This window comes from Lutjanus erythropterus, chromosome 1, assembly GCF_056507025.1.
Source record: "Lutjanus erythropterus isolate fLutEry1 chromosome 1, fLutEry1.hap2, whole genome shotgun sequence".
NCBI lineage: Eukaryota > Metazoa > Chordata > Actinopteri > Lutjaniformes > Lutjanidae > Lutjanus > Lutjanus erythropterus.
The window spans coordinates 21,677,892-21,703,221 of record NC_139317.1 but is presented as its reverse complement, the minus strand read 5'-3'; the positions used below and the strand labels follow the sequence as shown (position 1 = coordinate 21,703,221).

The following is a 25,330-nucleotide window of genomic DNA, read 5'->3' as shown; positions in this document are numbered from 1 at the left end:
TATAATAACACATTGGGGAAACAATGCTATTGCTTTTTTAAAAAAAAAAAAAGAAAATGTCACTCCTCACTTTTTCATATGGCACAACACAACACAAAACTATAGAGTGTCTTTACATGCACAAAAGTATCCTGCATTTGATCAGGTTTCTGGAGTATCTGGAATATGCTTTGTGCATGTAAACATCATAACCTGGTTTCAGAAACCTAAGGGCCGTACTACAAAAGAAGCTCAACACAGCACAGTCAGAGATAATGGGTATCACAAAGGTGGTTATCAACTTCCTAACTTGGGCTTTCTTCTTCAGGTGCTGTGCATGCTCACATAAAAATGGGTGTTTGGTGTGTCATTTGACTCTTCTTCTCCATAAAGTGATGCGACCGTGAGCCACAAGACCTCTGGAAAATATGAAACAAGACATCGACTTTTTTGGCCAAATCAAAGTAAAATGAATGTAACTGATTGAAGATTTCCCATTATAAATAAGACAGACTAATTAATTTTCTAATCAGTGTTCTGAGCTGGAATATCAGCAATTAAATAGTAAATAGTAGTGGTATTCAAAGTGGTATGTAGTTGCTTCATCATTCTTTTACTGTGCGGATGATATACTGTGTAAATTTAAAGTGTTAATAAGACCTGAAGCAAACACAGGAAAAATGACTCTGCATCACCAAACAGAAGTTCCTGTGACAGCACGATGCACTCAGTTTGTGGTGCTGTTACATTACGTTACATTTCAACATTATACAGCGTCATTCAGTCATATTACGAATGTACAGCTCAGCGACTTTTCATTTTTAACGTCTTCCCTCAGTTTATAATCTATATCACTCATAAAGAACTTTGTTGGGAAAAGAACTGGCTATAGAGCGGCACTTTTTACAGACGATTTAATCTGAACATGACTTGCTCCCGACTAGGTTAGGGGTTCAGCATAAGTTACCATGGTGATCTAGCTAGGTTAAAAGAGAGCACCTTCGTGACACTGAAAACTCTGAATACTGCTTCATAGTACACCCCTCTGGATGAGGTCTTAGCCCAGTTTTGGGACTTCTGAATACAACCTACTACCAGGATACTGTGGCTCGTAAACACCTTTTACACCTCTTTGTTGGTACAGAGTGATTGAGATTGTGAGACATCAAGAAGCAACACAGTATATAAATGATCATAACCTTGGATGGAGTCACGTATAGAGGGATATAAATAACCAGATTTTCAATCTTCCATGTAAACATCATATCCTGAATAAGATCAAAATGAAGATATGCGTGCGCACGTAAATGCAATCAATGATGATTCTGATGAAAATTTTCAGTAGGAATAAAACCCAAAAAACCCAGAGAATTTATCAGATGAGTATCAAATGAAACTGGTACACCTGTCAAAATCTTACAACTTTATGTCAGCTTTCTCTGACAAATCATTAAGTGATGTATTTTCCATCCAAAGCCGTCAGTTTCTCACTTTTATCAAACCTGAATTACAACTAGCTGGTTGGGAGCTGTCATGAAGTCACACACTACATTGCCTCACGTGTCAATCAGCACTGACAAACACTCATTAAACCACCTACAACACACAGTAACACAGTGAGCTGCCTTACCTTAAACCAGGTGTTTTTTCCTCACCAGTCTCTGGGCGAAAGCATCCATCACTTGATTAAAACTCAGGTTTCTGACTCAGTTTCCAGCTTCATCTTGTTGCTGCACTTCCCCTAGATCGTGGAAAAATAGGGGCAAAAAAAAGGACAAAACTATTTTGAGATAAAGTTTTTGATCTTGTGGTGCCTCCTAGGCGTAAAATGATCCTTCACATAGCCATGAGCACAAAATTAGGGAATAATAACACAAAAAACATGGCATCTTGGTCCATCATGTCAAAATAAATAATGACGGAGACCCTTGGCTGATTATTGCATTTGCAGAAAAATGTGTCCTGAGGAATCAGAGGAAAAATGAATTTTGTTTCCACAGTGTTTGGTTTCTCATATAATTGAGCAAAAATAAAGCTGTTGAGATGATTCTAACTGCTGTGCTTAAGACAACCACATTTATCTGCTAAGTTTTGACACACAGGGCTATTTACTTTCAACTTCATGATTATTATTTGTCAGAGTCAGACATGATTCCTGTGACTGGCAGCCCTCTTGATTTAAATGTGTCAAATACTGCTAGAAGATATTTCAGTTTCTGAAATCCAGACACTTTAGGGCATAACAGTAATATTAACAATGCATGCACTAGACCAGTTGATTCTCCCTGATTTCTCTCTCTGTGGGGATTTGTAGTCAATATTTCAAACAGCACTTGAAGGCAGCTGGTTTAATCTGGTCTAATCTGGGCAGGGACGGCACCAGATGAGAGATGACATCTGTGGATACTAGCTTTACTGTTCTAGTGAAATAAACGCACGGCTGTCATTTTCTGAGACAAAATGTCTATAACAACTTGCCAGAAGGTTACTCTGATATCATGCTCTGTTCTCTGTGTTTCTCTCTTCCTGCCCAGAATGCTTTTACCCAGAGGGAAAAAGGAGATGGGGCAGCCTGAGGGTAAGGCGGCTTATCAGATCATCATCCATCCATCCATCCATCTACATCCCGCTCCATCTCCAATGTCTTTTTTGTTGTTGTTGTTGCTGTTGTTGCTGCCAGCTGTTAGTCTGGCTATGCAGAGTGCGTCAGGCCCAAGGCCCCATCATAGCACACATGTTCACCATAATGTTACACAACGGATACGCAGAAAAAGGAAAAGCATTCATTTCACAAGAATATTATATATGCTCTAAACTGTTAAAAAAATATACTATTTTTATACATGCACATTTGCACATGTTGTAATGTGTTTTAGTCTATTTATATTTATTAATATATGTCTACACTAATTTTTAAGTACCCTCTTTATTTCACGCAGTACTGTAAAGTTGAAATTATTGTAGGATTGTGTGTTTTTGTTAATTTTTGATGCCTTTACACCTCAAGCCCAGCATGGAAGTACTGACACTAATTGAGCTGTTGCGTTTGTTGATAATTCAGACATAAAGATGAACATGGACACAACATGAATTTATAGGGACTTTTACTCTGTTTGGACATAAGACTTTAGAGCTTCTGATCATCTATATCTATTACCTATCTATCCATCTATCTATCTTTCTATCTATCAATCTATGTCTTAAGCATAGATAGGTACTTTATTTATTAAAAATGTTTCCCTATTCCCTATGGGGAGGTTTCATTTCTTCTTTGAGGTTTAACCTGAAAACAGTTTATCATGGCGACATATCTGGAGATGTTGTCAAAATCACTCACCACTATAAGGAAACTTCTTATCACATAGAGAATTAAAGAGATTTGTCATTTCACCAAAAAATATCCAAACTCTGAGGTTACAAATAGGGCTGTCCTGTAACCTGTAAGTAGAACCACTTTTTATAAACATAGTGTTTGATTGTACACCAACGTGTTTAATGGAAAAAGCAGATTTATGTAATATGGATGGCTGGATGGTATGGCTTATAAATAATAAATCAATACTTTTAGTCAATGCCTGATACACACTATATGTTTCAATATACACATTTGCTCCACAATAATTTCACAATATTTTTAATCAAATACCTTGATATTGATATTGTGACAATATTGTAGGGATGAGTTTTAGTGCTTTCACAAGATTAATCATGAGAGTTTTGATCAATATTCATCAGTAATATGGATAAAATGACTGAGTGGGTAAAGGCAAATAATAGAACACTCAGAACAGTCTGATAAGTAAAAAAAATTACAACACTTTACTGTAATGCAGCCTTTAGGAGGAAAAGACAACACTAATGTCACATCACAGTATGGTGATATCCAAAATCTCAGAAGATATCTAGTCACATATCACGATATAGATTTAATATTGATATATTCTGAAGCCCTTGACTATGGTCTTTGTAAACAAACAAACAAACAAACAAACAAAAAATATTACTGCAGTCAAAACCAGAAAGACATTTTGGATTTCAATATTTGCAGAGCAAGTTGTCATTCTGAATCCCAGCAGTGTCAAGGATATTTTAAAAGCGGGGCAACTCTAATTTCTATATTACCTTATAATACAATTTTGTAGTGGATAGTCAGTTGATTTTAAAATGAAAACTCTGTTTCATTTATGAGTTTTAATTAATTTTATTACTGCCTGCCTTGTAATAAGTAAAATTTGCTTAAGGTTCACTGTATGAAGGCTGATTCAATTTAAAGCTGCCATGCACACACAGATCAAGCAATAGACACAATTTTCAAACATTTAAATGTAATAGAAATTATGATTGATTATCAGAAATCTTCGAAAACTGTAATGCTGATCAATTAACAACAAGCAAAGTAACTATAATCAACTCTGATTAACCGAAACAGTGACCACAAACTGAAGATGATTAGAAATCATCAATAACCACAGCTATTATGCTGATCAACAAACAAATGCTTCAAATGTCACACAAAAATATAAAAACACGTTTCACCCCCTTACAGATACTGTCACGAAGGTATTTCCTGGCTGTGTTGCACTATATTAGCTTTTAATATATGATCTACATACAAAGTATTCAGTCGCAGTCTCTTACCTTGTGACTCCAAACAGAGATACTTATCTCTTCTTCTCTTCAGCTGTCTACAGCTCGTTACATCTCGCTGGTCCAAAGTTAAAGAAATGGTGATGCAGCAATTCAGTAGTTGTCTATGGTGATCAGTTTATTTGCTGATAATGGCATCATGCTAAACAGCGCGTTTGGATACCAACAGATGGCGTGTTTTGACTTAGTTAGCTAGAATTTCGGAGTTCTGGAGATTGTGTTAAGTGTATCTCCCTGCTATATTGTGATAACGATGACTATTATTTGTTTATAGGCAATTTCACACTTAAAACGACCGCATTAAACTTTTTTTATGGAACAGTTAGCCAAACACGGCGTTTATAAAGCTAGCTAACTTCCACGTCCCTGCACTTGCTAGCCAATTTAAGTTAGGGCTACCTGAGCTTGATTGTGATTGGTGGAGCAGACTGTCGCTCACACAGCAGCAGCATACGATTGGTGCAAAGGGGCGCTGAGGACGGCAAAAAGGACTTAACCGGAAAACAAACCAGGAAAGTCTATCTTTCTCTTTAAATTGACACTAACATGAACAGTTTAATCATTTAATATATAAGGCACGGTGTTGAGTTATGAAATAACGAAATATAAAATACGGGAAATACGTAAAATTACTGAAAAGGAAAATAGGCCTATAGAAAATAAAAGAGGAAAATGAAAAAAAAATGTACATATTTGTTTTCATCAGATATTTTCGGCTCTTCATAAGGCCTGAGGAGACACTTAGCATGATGAACTTTAATTAATTTTAAGGCACTGAGATGATTGTTGACAATGTGGTCTTTAAAAACAAAGAAAATCGGTTTCATTTTCTCCTCCATGTCAATGGATGGAAATCTAGCTAAACTAGCTAACTAGCTACCTAACTAAATAGTCAATATTTAGCCAAAATGTTTATGTTATTTTGAGTACTGATTTTTTCAAAGGGCATTATAACATGATATAAAATGTAGAATGTAGTAACATAAAATGTTTGTTGACATTTCCAAAGCACATTTTATACAACACATTACAATAGGTTTATTTTTAAACCTATAGAGATTCTTCCCTGATTAATCAGAAACACCCAAATATTGAGCTTATGGGCTAATAGTAAATTATTTAATTGGACCAACTGGGAAATCAACAAAAATAATTTACACAACAATCGATTAATTTCTGAAATGAGAAAGAAGGCTACATGCACCAGTGGTTGAGGAAGAGATCATTGTGAGATACTTGCAGGATGAATTTTCTCTGATTATTAATACTGATTGATTTCTTGACGGATTATGTGTGTCCTCTAGTTGGACCCGGGTTCTACCCTCCTGTGATGCATCAGCTGTCTTTGCCAGAGGACCCTGAACAGTGGGGTGTGGACCCTGTCCACTCCATGACACACAGTGCTGAGGCCATGGCCAAAATAAAAGGCATCGGACGAGGCAAAAAATACAACCTGATGGCTCAAGTGATTCCCATATATGGCTTCGGGATTTTTCTTTACATCTTCTATATAATCTATAAGGTAATTTCTGCATGGTAAAGAATAATGGAAAATTATTCTGTGACAATATTGACTGCAGAAGATTTTCTTTAAATTACTATTAATTATTACTATGCTATATTAATCTCATCATGATCATTTTTATGTTCACAGCTGACATGCAGGGGGAAGACTACTAAATCAGGAAACTACACTACAGTAATCAAGGCAAACACGACAAATAAGACTTGTAAGACCCTTCAGCAATTTCAAATATTTGTAATATAATGCAGTTCCAAAAATAATTAGTTTCTTTCATACATTTTAGCAGTCCTATTCCTACTAATATAATAACATATGTAATTATAATACTGACATATAATTTTGTTTTTTCTTAACACATAATTATTAATTGGTGCATTGAAATTCTTCAGTGAAAGAGTAAAAGTAAGTAAATACAGAGCATGTGATGCTATTGGAATTGGGAAAAGAGTGTGCAAAGTATAGATACAGTAAAATAATAATTGATTTATAACTTTTTGTAGAATTGTGTATTGCAGTAATAATGTATGGTCACAAAAATCCCATGGCACACCTGGACCTGCGATACGGCACACCAGTGTGCCAGTGTGCAACATAGGACTAGTGCAATATATTATTAATTATTACCATTTGGGAAATTATGTTCCCAAAGGAAAACTTTGTCAACAGTTATTTAATCTAATAAGATTAAGTTTTCAGTCTGTTAATTTCAGTTCAGTTGTTTTTATTGTAGCAAAATGGGGTTGTCAAGCAGACAGACTGACCAACATTGTCATAAAAACCTACCAGTCTTGCTGACTTTCACCTCTGCTCATCTCATTAGATAAAAAAAACTGCACCATCTAGTGGACTGAAAAAAATGCAATTGATTTTGCTAATCTAGTATCAAAAACTTCACACTCACAATATTAAACATTTATTAAATAAAAGATCAATACTTGGTGCATCATAGTACTATGCTAGTTCAATTTTCCCCTTCACCTCTTGTGTACTAAATATATGTTTATGTGGCTGCATATAATTAGTAGATATTTGCTGTCTGCATAAAAATGTATTGTAGTTTGATATTAAAACAACGTTTTCTCTTGTTATTCTTGTAGTAAGTGATTATGAGCTTGCCAGGCTTCAGGAGAGACTGCTGCACACAGAAAGGATGATGGAGAGGATTGTCTCTGCGAAGAGTCGAGGTTCTGGGAGGTAAGACTTATTTTTCTCTTAACATCCTACTTTTCACTGCCCATAGCATAGAAGAACCAGAAAAATGACTTTATAGTGGGATAAATCAGCTTCGACCTGGCGTGGAAATGAAAGGGCTGGAAATGAAAGGGCAAATTATTCAAAGGTGGAAAGGCCAGTGGCATATTTTACTTAACAGCTACTGCTTTATTTAAAAAGTCCTTAAGTCATATAATAGCATATGTTCTGTGAAGTTAATTGATGTGTAAGGAAAGGGAAAATTAGCTGGTTGTTTGTCACTTTTGGACACACTGATGCTGAATATTTTCAACAAGCCAATAAAATTGCACATTAAGACTCACAGATTCAATAATGTTGTCTAAGTGATTTTATTATGATACAGAAAACATCTCTAACCCAGACCTCTTCTCAGTTGGTAAGAGAAAACAAGAAGAATCAGAAAATCAGAGCGAGGTACCACAGCATTGCCATCATGTCTGACTTCATCTATGTGTTGCTCTCTAGTGGCAGGAGGAGGAAGAGTAAAACTACAACATCAAAGAAGGAGGAGAAATTACTCAGGCAACTTAGACAGATTACACAGCTGATGCAAGAGGGTCGGCTGGAGGGAGCTTCCCCAGAGATGGAGGCTGAGGAGGTCCCCTACTGTGCAGACTGGGAAGGTATGCACCACACTCTGAACCTCTAAGCTCCTTGAATAATTGTACAATTTACAAAATGTACATTTGTTGCAGATTATAGAAGCATAATTCATCTCCAGAGCAATCAAAAACATCCACAAATCCACAAACAGAATGCATTGATTTGCAAATACTTTTCAGCATATATTCAATTGAATACAGAACACTGACAAGCTATCTTGATTGTTTTTTGTAAATGAATTCTAATGCCAGCAACATGTCTCAAAAAAGTTGAGACAGGGCCAACAAAAGACTGGGAAAGTTGTGGAATGCTTAGAAAACACCTGTTTGGTGAACTGGTAACAGGTGAGAGTAGCTTATACTATCTTATCTTCTTATGTCAAAATCCCTGTAAAACAAAATATATCAATATAAATATATTTAATATTGATGAAAGCCTTCAGCTACATGCTACTGTATGATAAAAACACACATACCGTTGCATCATTTGCCAGAACTCACAAATTTCTCCAGACCTCACAATACTAGTACAAAAAATAAATAAGAAATAAATAAGAAATGATTTTTCACCAGCATCTTAATAAAAAAATAATCAATAAATTCCAAAAAAAGCTGGGACAATGTGTAAAAGGTAAATAAAATACTGAAAAATAGAATAAAATAGTTACCAGCACAAAATTAAAAGCATCTGTGATGGTTTGGACTTCTGTTAGTGTCCATGGTTTGACTAACTGTCACATCAGTGAAGACACCATCACTGCTGAAAGGTATATTCACATAAGCTGCCACCCAGACAGTGTCTCTTTTTGGGATGTCTGCTTATTTCAGCAAGACAAAGCAAAAACGCTTTCTGTATATTACAACAGTGAAGCTTTCTAGTAAAAGAGAAGAGTTTAATTCTTCAACAGTTATTCTCTTCAGTTCAGAATCCACCCACACAGTCACTGCATTACTGATTACAGATTCATTCCATCTCTCACTCTGTTTATTTGGGTTTTTCAATAAAATAAGTGAACTATTGACTTCATCTTTGTTGTAACACCCTCAATTGAATATAGGTTGAAAATGCTTTGCAAAATTATATCGCAATAGTGACCCGCTCACTGTACATTATACCTTACGTATGAAATGTTTCTTTTTGCACTCCAACGCAGGCTACCCAGAGGAGACGTACCCAGTGCAGGATGATGATGATCTTTACGACCGACTCGGATATGACCCCATTATACTGGAGGACCCCCCCAGTCAGCCCACTCCTGAGGCCCTGGCAGAGAGGATGGAGCAAGAGGAAGAAGAGGTTAAGGCAAGAAAACTATCCATAGTGCGAGAGGAGGATGAAGAGGAAGAAGAAGGAGGAGAAGAAGAGGATGGAGAGGAAGAAGAGGAGGAAGACGAGGAAAAAGAGGAAGAAATGGAGGAGGACATAGAGGAGGAGGAGGAGGAAGAAGAAGAGGAAGAGGTAGCGGAGAAAAGGCACTTGCTCAGTCTTCCTCCATCTCAGCCTGCTGAGGAAAGAAAACAGGTGAGAATTGGACTGGAGGTGAGCAAAGAGCTGCAGTGTTACAACGCAGGGAAGAAGCAAATCAGCTTCAGTGACCACAGAGACGTGTTCCACTACCCGAAAGAGGAGACGTACGACGGGGAGGAAGAGGAGAAGGAAGACGAGGTGGAAGAGGAGGATGAGGGCACAGAGGTGGAAGAGGAAGAGGAGGAGGAGGAGGCTGATGAAGATGATCCAGTGATGGAGGCAGAGAGCCTGCAGTTCAGTTGTGAGGGCTGCCCCAACCCGGAGGAAGAAGCGGAGCAGGAGAACGAAGAGTATTTGTTAATGTCAGCACCTGTGGAGGGTGATGGTGGGATCCACACAGACGCACCGAGAGAAGTGAGCGGGCTGAGGATGAGGAACAGGAGAGAGACGTGAAGGACTTTTACAATCATGTAACATGAGTTGTTAAACATGCAGTGAACCCAGTGTTCCTCAAATTGTAGCTTCTGATATTTTTATGGATTATTTTTCCATTTTTGATTTGTTGTCCATAAACAAACAGTCAAACACTTTTTCATCAGATCAGGTTCAAAGAGCATTTGAGCCCAAGGTTTTAAAAAGTAGGAGGCGGGGCACCTCATGCAGAAAAAAATATCAAAAGGAGTTCACATAGAATAGCTTAAATTTATGTAATTTTGTTAAATAGATATTGTAGAGATGCAGTACTTACAGGGACTTTTCCTGTTTTCCTCCTTCTCCAAAGTCAGAAACTAATAAATGCCTTTAGACAGACATTTCTGTGTATTTGGTGTCATTTTAAGTTGAAATTACTATCAAACAGCATTATTAGGCTATCTTGCCTCAATTGTTGTGTGTCTACGGGATCAAATAATGTAATAATGATCCAAATCAGGAATTTAGTGAAACTAACAAGGTAAACAAAGGAGGGCACCTTTTTCTAAGCTCCTGATGAGAGGGTCGCAGTCTCAGACTTCAAACACCTCAACGTCTGACATTCAGAGTTCTTCCCACAATTCACTTTCCTGGTAAAACTAAATTTGAGCATTATTTTGTATGATACATCACACTCAGGGTTCCTGTTTAAAGGCCCTGTACAGACATGGTCCACCCAACACACGTTTTTTTACTGTTTGGCTGATTAAACTGCTTTTTATTTCCATCAAATGGCCCTTTTTCATGGCAGCTATATTGATATGAAATAGTGGGCTAAACACAGGTGTTACCAAAGGGCCCATTCCATTTAGTGTAGCAGAGCCTTTATAGTGAGCCAATGCACACAATAGCAGCACCCTGACTGACTGACCAGAGTGGAACACAACCTTCATTGGTACCACTGGTAACAGCTGTGTTTACTCTGCTATGTCATGTCAAAATGGCTGCTATGAAAAAGCCTTTTTTTTTCCCCCTCTGTATTTCAAACTGTCAGTTCATACAATGTTGAAAGACAGCAGGATCATCACAAGAAATGATAAAGCAATGAAAAACTAAGATGAAGGGCAGTATCACACAGAAAAAAAACAACAACAAAAGAAACACAAATGTAAGATATAAAATTTGCTTAAAAACATCAGAGCTGTCACTTACATTAATGGTTTTGATAGCTTCTTGGTTTTGTGAGGAATCAGTCATTGATCCATATTGTTTTCAATTTCCTTCGTGAAACAAAAGATTTGGGGTTTTTTGTTTAGAAATTTAGATTTATGAACGTGGCATTTAGCAAACATTAGATAAATAATAATGTATTACTGTCTTTTTCACTATATTCATAGCAAACAAATATAATATTTCTATAGTAAAGGGCAAAACTTTCATCTGTGTCTCTCTTTAAATATTGTAATAAATGTTTCACTGGATAGAATCTGTGGGTCAACTTAAATGAAATCTCTTTTACTTGTGTTTTGCTGTGTTTTATCCACTTGTGTGGGTGTGCAGAACAGTCTCCAGGTGAAATAGTTCTGTTCTCATACAGAATGATTATCATTACATTACACTATATTGTGAGGCCAGGGGTCAAACAGCAGGAACAGTTCAGACTTTGCTGTAAGTGAAATTTGTGAAGTGATCTCTGACACTGTTGAGACATATCTGGCTCCACCTGGTGGTCCAATATGGCCGCACTCTCGGGGATGCTCCCTGTTGCAGTGATGCGGCAGAACAGCTCAAAAGACACAGCAACATGATAAATAACATCCAGGGAGCGCTGCAAATAAACCCCCAGCAAGAATTATCATAAAAATAAGAACCCTTCAGGGTTCAGAGCAGAAGCAAAGCAGGTGGAGGCTGTGGTAGAGAAGGCTTTTGAAAATTGGCAGCAGAGAAAAGCTCGTGTCAGTATACAGAGTAAATGTGAGCGTGAAGATTTATAAATACAGATCAGTGCAGTAAGACGGGAAGGAGGTGGTAAAACAGCTCTCAGCTGCCACAGCAGCACAACCTCGACTTCAGGTGTCCTGCCAACATAAAGTCATTAGCTCTTTTTCTCACTTCTGCCTCTAGTGATTGATGTGATTAGGTTACACTTTTATTAAACGCCGTTGGGAAATCTGTCTTCTGCACTTGATCTATTCTCTCTCTGTTTAGGAGCAGCAACCAAAGGCTGGGGACTAACTCCAGTGGTGAAAAGCCAAAGGCCATGAAATGTTCCAATACTACTGGAAAAATGTACACTTGTCTTGAGCCAGACAGAAGTAATGACATGGTGACAGACAGGACACAGTCTCAAACTTTCAGTAGAATTGGAAGGTGATGTTAAAGGAGCGATACAATCAATATACAGCAAGAACACCAAGCATTTTAGTTTTCACTTGTGTCTTTACGAGACAGGAAATTATTTTGTCAGTCAGTAAAACTCACTCATTAAAACTGTAGCACACATCATTCTCAACAGCCATGGTGTTCCTGCAGCTCACATTAAATATGTCCCTTTGAGGCCTTTCTCACTGTGGACAGTTTGACTTGTCACACACAGGTGTAACTATTAACAGCAACGACAGCTGCAGTCCATTCAGATATTTCCGTTCTGGCATCGAGCATGTTGTCTCACCGGCTTGACTTGTTGGCACATCCTCAACAGGCAAAGCCATAATTCATTTATCAGTTGCTCCTGTGCAAGTCAAAATGTCAGCTGTCAAAAAAAGTCTTCTTTAATTATTTTTTCTGACATTTGTAAGGAACATAACATTGCCATTATTATTTTGCACAAGGTATCTTACTGTGTTTAGCACTTTTCAGTTTAAAAAATGTGACTAAATCCTTTTGAGAGACATCTTTAACACTTTTGAACACAAGTTAAAGCATATCGACATCTGTTGTTGTGATTCACAAAGTAAACTTAAGAAACAAACTTTTTTCCAGGAGTAGATAATCAAGAATCTACATAAAGAACGTGACAGTCATACTACTGAATCTGAAGCTGACACTTAGTCTTACAGGAATGGAGATGTTGATGAGTGGATGTAACGGCAAGATCAAGCAGCAAAAATGCAAAGCAGAAAAAAGCTCAGCAAAGAAACAAAGAACCTAATCAAATCATGTGAAATGCAGCCTGAACCAATCATAACAAGATTAAACATTTGTCTAGTTCAAGTGTTTGATGATGATGATGATGATGATGATGATGGTGGTGGAGGAACTGTTTTGTTTTGAACACACCAATGTAACACTGAACACCCCACAATGGATCCTGTTTGCACTTCACACTGGCGCTCCCAATGTAATAGCTCATAAGTGAGGCTGTAAGGAAGCCAGTTTTAGTCCATGCAACCTTCGTTATTCACCCAGTAAGAAAAAAAAGTATATTTCATGCACTTGTACTTCATGCATGTATCATGTAGGCTTTTAACTTATTTTACTTATTTTTACTTTATCATTCCTGTAAATGTGACATTAACTGGTCCAGTTAACAACCACAAGTATGGCTCAGAACAAGGTGACTGATACCAGTTTTCTGGGACTGGACTTTATTAGTGAAAAGAGATGGTATGTTTGCCATTACCTTGTTTTAAAGGAGGGGCAAAGGGTAAAAGATTGCATTACATTAAAATAAAACAGTACAGTAGCTTTGGACATTTTTTTTTAGAAAAACAAACACATATTTTGACTTACTGAAGTTTTATTTTTTCCATGATCAAAGGACTGTGTTTATACCACCACAGTAAATTGTACACCATTTACTGTACATTACAACGAGAGCACTAAAAACAGAAAGTGAAAGAACCTTTGGTTCCTGGACACATGTATGAAAAGCAGACTTTACAGCAAGAGTATCAACAGTTTTAAAATAGAAATTTAAAATAGTTAGAACACAATTGAGTACAAGAATAGCACATTTGATAAAGATTTCCTCATAACCCACAGTAACAATAACGGTATCAGATTGTTCTTTGCCTCCATTTAGCATTTTTTTAAAGGTCATAAAATACAAAATACTATCATATATTTGAGAAAGGATACCGCCCTATAAGGAGCAAGAGGGATAATATTTTGAGTAAAAATGTGAACAGCAATAAACCACATGATATAGAAAGTTACAGCCAGTCAGATGAGGAATGTATCGAACTCCACCTCAGTGGAGCATAAAATTAATCAAAGATGTAAAGAGCAAGAGATGAAAAATGCAAGTGTTGAAGCAGATTCACACTGTTACTGAGTGTTTGTTGGCAGTAAGTCAATCTGTGTTCAGTGTATTTTTTCCAGGTAGGAGACATCAGAAGATATGAGCACAACCTTAAGCCTGAGTGCCTTGGATATTAATATCTGCTGCCTGATTTACAGGACAATCTACAACTCCGGTTACAAAACAGTTGGGACATTGTGTAAAATGTAAATAAAAGAGCAATAATTTGCAAACACGTTTCATCCTATATTCAACTGAATACCAAAGACGAGATATTTAGTGTTCAAAGTGAACAAGTTAATTGGCAACAGCTGATCATATCATGAGCGGGTATTTAAGGGGTATCCTCAAAAGCTTCAGTCGTACACAAGCATGGATGAGGCGAGGTGCACCACTTTGTCAAAAACTGCAAGGGCAAATAGTCCAAAAGTGTAAGAACAAATTTCCTCGACACAATTTAGGGATTTCACCATCTACAATCCATAATGTCATTAAAAGATTCAGAGAATCCAGAAAAATCTCTGCACTTAAGAGACAAGGCTAAAAACCAACAGTGAATGCTGCTGAAAACGCAGGCAAGACTCTACCATGAAAAGCAAACCATACAACACCAACATCCAGAAACACTGCAGACTTCTCTGGGCCCGAGCTCATCTGAGATGGACTGACACCAAGGGGAAAAGTGTGCCGTGGTCCGACAAGTACACATTGTTTTCAGAAATCATGGACGTTGTGACTTCTGAGCTACAAAGGAGAAGGACCATCAGGATAGTTACCAGCATAAAAACAGTGATGTCATGAGGGTGTAAGTGCCCATGGTAGTGGTAACTGTCACATCTGTGAAGGCCATATTAAAGTTGAAAGGTACATACAGGTTTTGGAGCAGCATATGCCGTCATCCAGAGAGATGTCTTAAACATATTCTGCACATATTACAACAGCGTGGCTTCGTAGTAAAACTTCAGATATTAGACTGACCCGCCTGCAGTCCAGACCCGTCTCCCACTGAAAATGTTTGATACATTATGAAGCACAAAATATGACAGAGAGCCCAGATTGTTGAGAACGTTAAGTCGTACATCAAGCAAGAATAAGAAAGAATTTCACTTTCTGAACTTCAATAATTAGTGTCCTCAGTTCCCAAACCCTGACTGAGTGTTGTTAAAAGAAAAGATGATTTATCATAGTGGCAAACAAGCCCCTGTCCCAACTTTTTTTGGAACATGTGTCAGACATCAAATATACAGCGAGTCTATATTTATGAAAAAATCAATAAAGTTAACCAGTTTGAACATTAATTATCTTGGTACTGTAAGTTTTTGCCAAACACTGCATTTTGTTTTTATTTTCATTTTACACAACATCCAAACTTTTTTGGAATGGTTTTATAATTAGATTAACCTCTTTAGGGTAATATGTTGTTGGCCCTAAATGTAGTTTAAATATATCTGGACAATCTTGTCCAATGATGTGCACTTTTGATTATAAACCAGCTATTTAATCAGTCTAAATGAATTCCACATTAGACAACTGAATTCAAAGTAGCTACAGTCCAGAGAAATATCTCTGATGCATGTGAGGACAGCAAGAATAGCAAAGACCAATTCAAGCTCAGCTCATTTTATGGCCAAAGCGTAACACTGGAATTAGTCTTCAAAGGCACAATAAAGTATGTACAGCTCTATCTCATCCACTACAGACTTTAAAGTAAAGTGCACCATCATCCTATACATTCACATACATGACACTGTGACACAATATTGTATATGGTACACTACACAGTGTAACATGCCTTTGCCCTGTTCATGTTCATAGTTGTTAATTGTTTTGTGTGGATACGAGAGATATTCCTTCGTCCTAATCCATGTGCTTGCAGCTCCACAGAGCCAATACTGCTGAAACTGTTGCAAATGAAAACAGAAAACAAAGTTAACATGTAATAAATACATAAATAACAAAATAAATATATTGTGACGTGCATGTTATTTTTAAGTCAGTAACTATATAAGCAGTATTCATGCTTCAGGAGGAGTGTGACATTTTTGTGTGGCAGATTACATAAAATCCAGTCAACTTTTAAACCTTACAGATGTGTAATTGTTAGTTATAATTTACAGATAAAGAAATGTTAAATTTCTCTAACTACTACATAAAGGAACAATGTTTGTTTTTATAATGCCAGTACAGTACAAAATGACCATCGTTATCAAAACAAACAAATCTGATTTTGAAAGTGGATCACTCTTTGTGCTTCTTTTTTTTTCCATAGACCAAGACCGTCCCGAGGTCCCACCCCCCAACACACAGACACACAAAACGTGAGGCCCATAAAGCATTTTGGGATATGCAGGACTTCCAAGGTTACTGGGTGATTCAGAGATCTCAGACCAGCCCCAGAAGGGATACGTTAACAGCCCTTGTTGAGAGGACAGATGGACCAGTTCTCCACTGAACTTCAGGCTGGGATCTATTCACAGGCTAACTTGCTGTCAAAGCTGGAAAGTGCGATGGCGAAGGCTTGCAGGGCACACATTGGGTAGTTATAGTCCATGGTGAAGACGTCTTCTGCCACGCGGCCAAACTGCATCACAATGTAGTCAGCTGCAGAGGAGACAAAAAACAGGAAACGCAATTTGGACAAGCTGCTTTGAAATGATATTATCGGTTCTGTAATTACAGAGGCCAAAAGCATTAAACAAATGAACAATAACAAATAGTTCATCCACAATGAATAAATACAGGCAGTGTTTACGCCTTGAAACAGAAGACTGAATTGGAGTTATGCATGTGTCACTTTATTGTCTTTCCCGAATTAAAATGTGTCACACGACTCGTTTTATGCTACTATACTATTCTTATGGAAGCCCATTTCCACCAATATGATGAAAAATAAGATATTTTTAAGTCACTGTAATGAGAAACTTCATTGAAACAATGACTCAGTATCTCAAATTAATGACTTAGTATCTTACGATATTGACTTAGTATCTCAAAATAAAGACACAGCAGGCTCATCTCAAAATAACATGAAAAATGCTCAAAATAATCATTAGATACTAAGTCATTATTTTATAATATTAAGCCATTATTTTGTAATATTACATTAGTTTGAAATATTAAGCCATTCGTTTGCAGTTGTCTTTATTTTATGATACTAAGTCATTATTTCGAGAAAGTTTTTCATTATGATGACTTACAGAATCTTTTTTCTCATCATATGGGCTTCCATACTTTATTTATCTTGATATTAGGTGAATAAGTCATATTGGAGCAAAGTTGTGCAACTTAATTTTGATGCACTTTTATTGCAGCTCACACTGTTCTGCACTTTGCTGTGTGTGCATTCTCATTTTCAAACTTAGAAATACTCAAATATAATATAATATGGAGATGTTCAATTATCCAATGTAAGGGTTTTCCTTCACATAAACAAAACATCCTGGTTTAATTCTGAAATTCGTTGCATTGTAACCTGTTTCTCTCTCTATTTTTTCACATCACGAAATAAACATGGCAAATGTGCAAAAGATGGACCTGTTAACTGTGTTTAATGTTAACCCTCTCACAGTTTCATGGCAGAAACTCACGGTCATTGTCGTGAATGATTTGGAAATTCTTGACGGAGGCCTGAGTGACTCTGCCGTGGAAGTTGAGCACGTAGGATTGTGTGTCGTCGTTCCACACGGGCGTCTTGTTGTGAAGCTCGATCACACTCTCTGTGTTCTTGTTCTGCCACCTGGCCAGCAGTGACTCATGGTCCTGAAGAGAAGAAAAAAAAGAATTAAGACGAGGGCATCATGGAGATCAAGTTTTAGAAGAGGTCAAAGTTGTCAGAATAGATGTGGCTTTTGAGAAATTGGGTAACACCTACATTTCGTGGGCGAATAGACACTCTCTCGTGGTCCATGTTCATTCCAGGAATGATGACGCTCATTTTGCGAGGTCCTTTGAATCCTAAGACATTGGTTTCCTGGAGAGTAAAGATGATAAACTGTAATATATGCATGTTCACCCAACTAATCTTAAATAACTACTACTATAATTATTACATCAACTTTACATGTTTATTAAAAAACAAGTACAGATCACAGCATTTTTATTACAGCAAGAGAAAAAAAATACATTTATTGATCTCAGGAATTATATCCTGCACTATGTGCTGTACTAGCTGTAAATTAAGAAAAACATTTTCCACAGATAATGTGTGTTCTGTGTTGAGCCTAATTAAGCAAAAGCTATGTTGCTGCAGATTATTGAAAATTATGTCTGCCTGCAGTGAAGGTTAAGGTTGTTGCCCGACATAAATATTCAGTAGATTTATACATGCATAGATGATAACTTGATTTCAGCCTGATTATGGCAATGCCCTGACTCCTCAGTTTGTTGCATGGACGTCTTTATCTCATTACCTGAGTTAGCCTCTCTAAATGGATCTGTGCATTTCGAAGGCCACCAGACACATTAACCTGGATGCTGTACTTTCAAAGCAAATAAAATTACACTTTCCATAGGTCTTCTGCTTATTCCTTTAGGCTTATGATATTAAATCACTCCATGTTAAGAGGGTTGTTAGAAAAATTACATTACTCCAAGCCACGTAAGCCCTAATCAAGTATATGTAATCACACTGAATTGATCATGTTACCTCACTGCCAACTCGTTGCTCAACATTTGTATTCAACGATATTAAAATATATAAATATATTTTGGCCAACTCACGTAGCAAATGGCGGCTAGCTCTTGGCGCAGGTTGCTAGCTTCGAGGCTGGTGGTGCTCTTCATAGGGTTCAGGCCACTGTCATATACAGTGAACTTGGTTCCCATGAGGTTAGACCTGCGAAGAAGATATAACAGAATGAAGAGGTCTCATGTTTTGTGTGTCGTGTGTTGAGCATTTTAACAGGCCTTTTCACAGTGTGTCTCTGCATAATTAATGTGCAGCCAGATAGAGTAATATGATAGTAATGGATGCTACAATATCATGCTCCAGGTAGAAATATGACCTGCTACAGTATTTTAGGAAGAGAACTGTAATCAGAAATATATTAATGATCCCTGGGGGGAAATTGAGTCACATTTCAGTTGCTCCATAAAAATACAGAATTATGTATAGAAATTGAGAAATGCTGAGACAATAGAAAATAAGAAGTATATAATACGTGCATTACACTAGAATATATGACAAGAAAATAACATAAAAATAATAATATAACAAAAATAAGTAACAAATAAGTATGCAAAATATGTGCCTTATTCTAGAACATTTGACAACAAGATATATAGAAAAAAATACAAAAACATCAAAATAAAATATCTAGTAATTTAAAAATAAAGGAACCCAACTTGTGATGAACTTGTGAAATGTCTGATTTCTCTGATAAATACTTCAAAGAGCAGTACATCTTACCAGCTAACCAATTAACTGATATGATGGAAGAAACTGCCATTTAACATTTACAAAGCAACAAACTTTTGCCCCCTTAAACGGATAAAAGCAGGTCTAACATGTTAAAGTGTTTTGTAAAATGCTTCCTTGCAGTGCTGATGTAAAATCTATAAATCTATAAAACTACCCCCCCCCCCCCCGGTTACTCTGATTGCTGAACAGTGATGTAGCTGCTGTGCTCTGATGGAGTTTGTTCTTGTGGGATCGTGGCTCAGCGGGGATTGATGGTCTGACCTCCTGACAGTGAGTCATTGCACCACAGAGGGAAGAAAGTGGCCAGCGGCCGGTGCTTTGCCTTTAAGTGACTTTCTAACCTGGATGACGCTCTAACAGCTGATGACCATTTACTATGACAACAGGAATCATACCATTGTTGTGAAATAGCAGTTATGGATCTATTGTAAATAATCCTGTCAGTGTAAATCCTTGACGTAAGATTTCTAAAACCTCTAAGGGAGGAAAAGCTGCACTGTAGCTCTGCTATTCTATGTACTGCATTAATAGCATCACTATGAAATGGTGCTTTCTACGGCAGTATCCAGTTGCTTTAGGCACATTACTGTGTAAATAATTTATATGTATATCACCATGTAGATTTATTAGTTGAAGATATGCTTCCCCACGCAGTGCGCAGATGTTTTCTATGAGCCTTCACACTTCCTGATGATTTCTCACAGCGCTTGGTGACTGTATTTACTAGTTGTTTCTGTATTGCACAGGAAATCTCATGCATAGTTAATAGTACACAACTGAGATGTTCTCACGTAATGACCATTTCAGAAATGTTTGTATGTTTAAACCATACAAGTAATACGATTTGCAAGTCATATGTTATATAATTTTGCTTAGGATATTACAGTTTGGAACATTCTAACATAACTCAACTCTACCACAGAACTGGATGTTCATTTTTGTTGTCCAAATATAGTTCCTGATTTAGTTTAGTTTAGTTTTATTTTGCACAAATAACAAATACACAAAAATGGCATTAAAAAAAGGCAAATAATATACAGTGCAGGGAGAAGCAAGAAATCCAGAGGGCTAATTTGAAGCCTCCACTTAAATTTTAACTAATTTACTTATATTGAAAACACAAAGATAGCAAACTTAGAGTAACAAAATTCAAATATATCATTATTAAAATATTAAAATAAAATTAAAATAGCCATTTAAAATCAGAAAATGTGAGTATGTGTGAGAGAGATCTAAGAGAGTGTGTGAGTGTGTGTGTGTGTGTGTGTGTGTTTGTTTATACTGGTATTGATCCTTGAGCAATAGTAAATACATATCACTAAGTTAAAGTTAATTTTAGTTTTTTGTTTTTAATATTACAGGACTACATGGCGCTCAGCTTGTGGAGGTTAAAGCACCAAAAAGCTAGAATGACCCAGTTAAAATAATCCACAGACCTTGTTGTGAGTAGTTTCATGTAGGAACTATTTTCTTTCTAGAACAAAGACAACAGTTTCAGTAGATTCTACTGTGAATTATCCTAAATGTAAATTTGGAGTGCCATCTAGTTCTATTATATTTGAGAAGGTGGACATCTCTAGGGGCAATATCTGTAAAATTCTGAAACTCAAACCAAAAAAAAAATAATAATAAAAAATCTAGATGGATGAAAGCACTACAAGCCAGAGGAAATGTATGTATTTTCGAAGCTGAGGTGAATTGTCCCTTTAAGACAGTGACTATGTGAACTCCACTTTCACCCCCAACCAATAAAAACAAACCACAGTGAAACCAATAACCCAGACGTGGACTGTAGTGGTTTACATGTGCAGTACGTGTCCATCGTAGGTAAGTATTATGGTTTCTCAATGGTTTTTCAAAGCCGCAGCTTTAAACAGCTGCCTGTATTCCTCTGATAGCCCATACCTCATTTAGTCCTTGAGGGGGGGATTCTTGAGAGGCACCAGATGAAAGGTCACTGTTCATTTAAATTTAGATCTCCATCAATCAAGTTAGACTGTGATTGCAAAGGTTTGAGCAGTGCATCGACCAATGGTCTAGCAGCCAGAGATTAAAGGCTGCACAGAGCCAAATTTGATTAAACTCCCCAGGAGTTTCCATGGAGCCACTAACATAGCCTTGAAGCTGTCTTTGAAGATTATGTCACTGCTCACTTCCTACCAATCTTATTGTGGCCTTGCAGCAGCTCATGTACAGTACATATATGTCAAAAGGTATATACAAGATAAGTGAAATTGATTTAAAAAAGAAATGAGTGGTGAATCACTGAAGGTTCCTGCTGCAATATAACGCGTACATTTTTCTCAATTGTGCATTTTCATTAGTAAGGCCAAGAGAGTGCAGAACATTACATTCTTCTACTACATGGTGCTTCATACATGAAACACAAGTACTCAAGTACTCAGAAATTAGCAGTTATTCTTGTCCTGATTTGTTCAGGATTTATTCCCTTGTAGCTACAGCCCGCACAGCATTCTGAATCTTTTTGTAAAATGTTACTCAAACTGAGTTTGGAACTCATGAGAAATGAAGGAATGAGGCTAAATGTGTTTCAATTATTTACACGTGGAAATCTATTCTAGTTGGTTTAAATACCCATTAAATAGTAATACAAATTTGTGTTAACACTAAATATGAGGCAAGAACTTTTAACAGATGGTGTGGAATTAAATACTTATAGGAAAACTAAAATAACACTCACCGTACAAAAGTTAGGAATCATGTGCAGCACTTACGTAACATCATTTCTGAGTGTGAGGCTGCCAAAAAAAAATGTTTCATGTAACACAGCCACTGCAAACTTACCTCAGTTTACCAATGAAGCTCTCTCCACCTCGAGACAGATCAGTGGGATCGATGGAGATGAGGTAATTTGATGTTTTACTCTTTTTCCTCTTCCTGCCAGCTAAAAGGAACACCTGTGACAAGACAAGCCAGAAAACAAATCAGTAAAATGTGAGCTTCACCAGGACGCTCTACTACAAAACAAACTCTTGTGAAGATATATGTGTTTTTGTCTGCTGAATACTATGTGTATATCATAAAATATTCATAAAACTCTTTTCATTCAAATATAATGACAGATATCCAACATGAAATGTCTGTTAAACTTGCAGAAATTGTGCAACCTGTTGTCTTGTTTCTACAGTATTTAAAGTGGAAACAAATAACTTTACAGCCCCAAATGTTTCAAGAGGTAACATTGTTGTGCCGCTGTAGCAAAGACAGCAGGTGTCAAAATCTGTTTCCCTGTCATTTTGTGTTCCCCCTTACCTCACTCTGCTAATGAACTTTATTAACAAATGTACAAACAACTCTGACATGCTATGCCATTAGTATCCCAAAGAAATTCAGAGAAAATAAAGTACATGAATAAATATAGACACAAAAATAAACAATAATCACAATAAATAAATAAATATTCATTTGAAAATAAAACAACATGGGATAGAATTTGTCAATGTGATAAGAGAAGAGAAAACAGGGGAAGAAACACATAAATCTTCATTGAAAAGATTGTTGTATAATTGAATAGTTTTGTTACTTTTTGTTTGAATTCTTTTTGTTTAATGAATTGTAAAGTCCCAATATAGTCCTTGAATTAAAATAATAATCTTGTGAAGTCGGGGGTATCATTTTCCACTCTGCACTTGTGCCTGTGGAATCTGCCGTTCAGGATCAACAAGTTTATAATAAAATCAACTCCACAATTATCATGCCTAAAGTATGTAATGACATTTGTGCACTCTAAGTTCACGTCATGGTTACTCTGACAGGTGACACAATTTGCCACAACACCATCATGCTGTCTGAGTCAGAGCTTAGCTCCGTAAGGAAATAATCAAAACGATTTTGTAAGAAATAAGAGAGAAGCGTGTCCACTGAAGAGATAAATTGAAATTGTCATAATTTTATATTGAATTTGACAACTTGCATAATCCTTTGTAATGATGTGCATCATATATTAATAACATAGTTTGATTATCATTATTGCTGCACACAACCAAATTACAAGAAACCATTGGGGGGAAAGCAGGAGTTTCATTCATGCAGTCAATAATGGAGACATCATTCCCCTGGAAAAACTGCACCCAGTGGTGGACAGATTTATACAATGAAAGTGAGGCTAGGTTATATAAAAATTGCCTGTTTACACTTTATTAAAACAGATGTATATAGGTGTTTGGGTTGGTAAATTCTGTTGCTTACAGTAACATTGTTCTGCTACTTTCTCACCTTCTTGCCGTCCTCTCTCTCCAGGTGCAGGTAGTAGGTGGGATACATGCCTCTGTCCATGCCCTTCTTGTCTCTGGTGATTCTGCACTTAACTCTGACACCCTGGGGTGCAGGTCGCAGAGAAAACTCTTCCAGGTCATCTACATCAATGGCAGGCTCATTAACTGGTGGAGTCGGCGCGGACGCGACCTCCTGTGGGTGAATACAGCCCACACAGGGCGAGACCCCTTCGTGAGACGGTGGACTAGTGAGTGATGCATTAGAGTTGACTTTCATTAGAACAGAGTAATGAGTCTGAAGATCAAATCACCCACTGGGACTGAGAATGAGCACACGGTGTCTAAAATAAGGACCTGGCGGAGAGACGAAGGACTGAGTTGACGGAAGGGAAAGATTAGAGTGAAATGAAGACCTAAGAGAAATGATGGTTATCATATAAGGATAATGTCAGCGTATAGAGCACAGGTGTCAAACTTATTTTAGTTCATGGTCCATACAAAGCCTTATTCAATCTCAAGTGGGCGGGACCAGTAAAAACATAATACAGTGGTAGAATAGGGGTGTGCATTCATTGAGTTGTTGTGTTAACTTTTAAACAACCATCAAAGCTGAGGAAAATCCACCTGACATCCAACATATCCTGTGTTTTCCCAGAAGTTAATATTTGAACATTGATGGAAACATTTAGGATAATGTAAGTATATAACATAACAAAATACTTTATATAACATATGTCTAGCGTCTTTAGACATTTTAATGCAGAATTGTTTGATATTATAGCTTAAGATAGAAATCTAATACAAATTATTTTCTACTGAAGTCGCTGATTTAGCTAGTTTTGGTATTTTCTTTCTTTAAAAAGCCACCAGAACACAAGAACCTCAACATTTTCTGGGAGAGAACCCCCATTCCCGACCCTTCAGTTTTGAAATCCTCCCTATTTTTTAGGCCTGTAGGCCTGTTTTGCCCCTGCTCCTCAGGCTGTCTGAGGACCAGGGGCAAAAAAAAGAGTAACTGAACTCAACAAAATATATAAATATGTCTCGCATTTTAAATGTTTTACATATAGATAAATGTTACATATTTTAACCTCAAGATAGAAGATACAGATTATTTTGCACTGAAGCTGCTGATTGACAACATTTTGCCCAATAGTCAATACTTTTAAATATAACAATGATGAGTTTGTGAGTCTAATGAGTCTCTATTCTGGTCTGAAATTAATGACTGCTCTGTTTTTCACTTGGCAAAGTCATCCAGTGGGCCAGATTGGACCCTCTGGTGGGCCAGTTCTAGCCCGGAGGTCATACATTTGACATCCCTGGTATGAAGGCTGCAGAGTCGCTGTGTTTTTAAAGAAGGTTACAGACCTGAAATGAAGGTAAACAAAATTTAAATCTTTAAAAGTCAAGTGTAGTTTGATTTCATAAATTGCACATTAATATTTACAATGGCTCACCTGGGCTTTCTCCCCCCATATGCCTCAATGGTAACATGAATATGAAGCCTGATATGAAGGACGGTCCTAGAGACTCTGGATTGGTGCTGTAGTGCAGGGTTGTTTTTT

The 25,330-nt window shown here is 37.0% G+C and overlaps 2 protein-coding genes across 3 annotated transcripts in view; one reads left to right on the top strand and one right to left on the bottom strand.

The window, feature by feature from the left end:
- The first annotated feature begins 2,359 nt into the window (after positions 1-2,359).
- On the top strand, positions 2,360-9,995 carry ric3a (RIC3 acetylcholine receptor chaperone a). The gene is made up of 6 exons (XM_084716715.1): positions 2,360-2,557; positions 5,931-6,148; positions 6,281-6,356; positions 7,249-7,345; positions 7,850-8,007; positions 9,141-9,995. Exons 1-6 carry the CDS (start codon positions 2,440-2,442, stop codon positions 9,905-9,907), a joined length of 1,434 nt encoding a protein of 477 aa, XP_084572841.1. The 5' UTR covers positions 2,360-2,439; the 3' UTR covers positions 9,908-9,995.
- Positions 9,996-15,526: 5,531 nt separating this feature from the next.
- The window catches only part of tub (TUB bipartite transcription factor), a 67,613-nt gene continuing 57,809 nt past the window's right edge, over positions 15,527-25,330 (bottom strand). For both annotated transcript variants that reach the window (XM_084716698.1, XM_084716704.1), the window contains exons 7-12: positions 23,764-23,955; positions 22,333-22,445; positions 18,828-18,942; positions 17,980-18,078; positions 17,696-17,867; positions 15,527-16,709 (exon numbers count right to left, since the gene is read on the bottom strand). In XM_084716698.1, the coding sequence (XP_084572824.1) occupies positions 16,576-16,709; positions 17,696-17,867; positions 17,980-18,078; positions 18,828-18,942; positions 22,333-22,445; positions 23,764-23,955 (825 nt within the window). In that variant the 3' untranslated portion in view covers positions 15,527-16,575. The remainder of the gene's footprint in view (positions 16,710-17,695; positions 17,868-17,979; positions 18,079-18,827; positions 18,943-22,332; positions 22,446-23,763; positions 23,956-25,330) is intronic.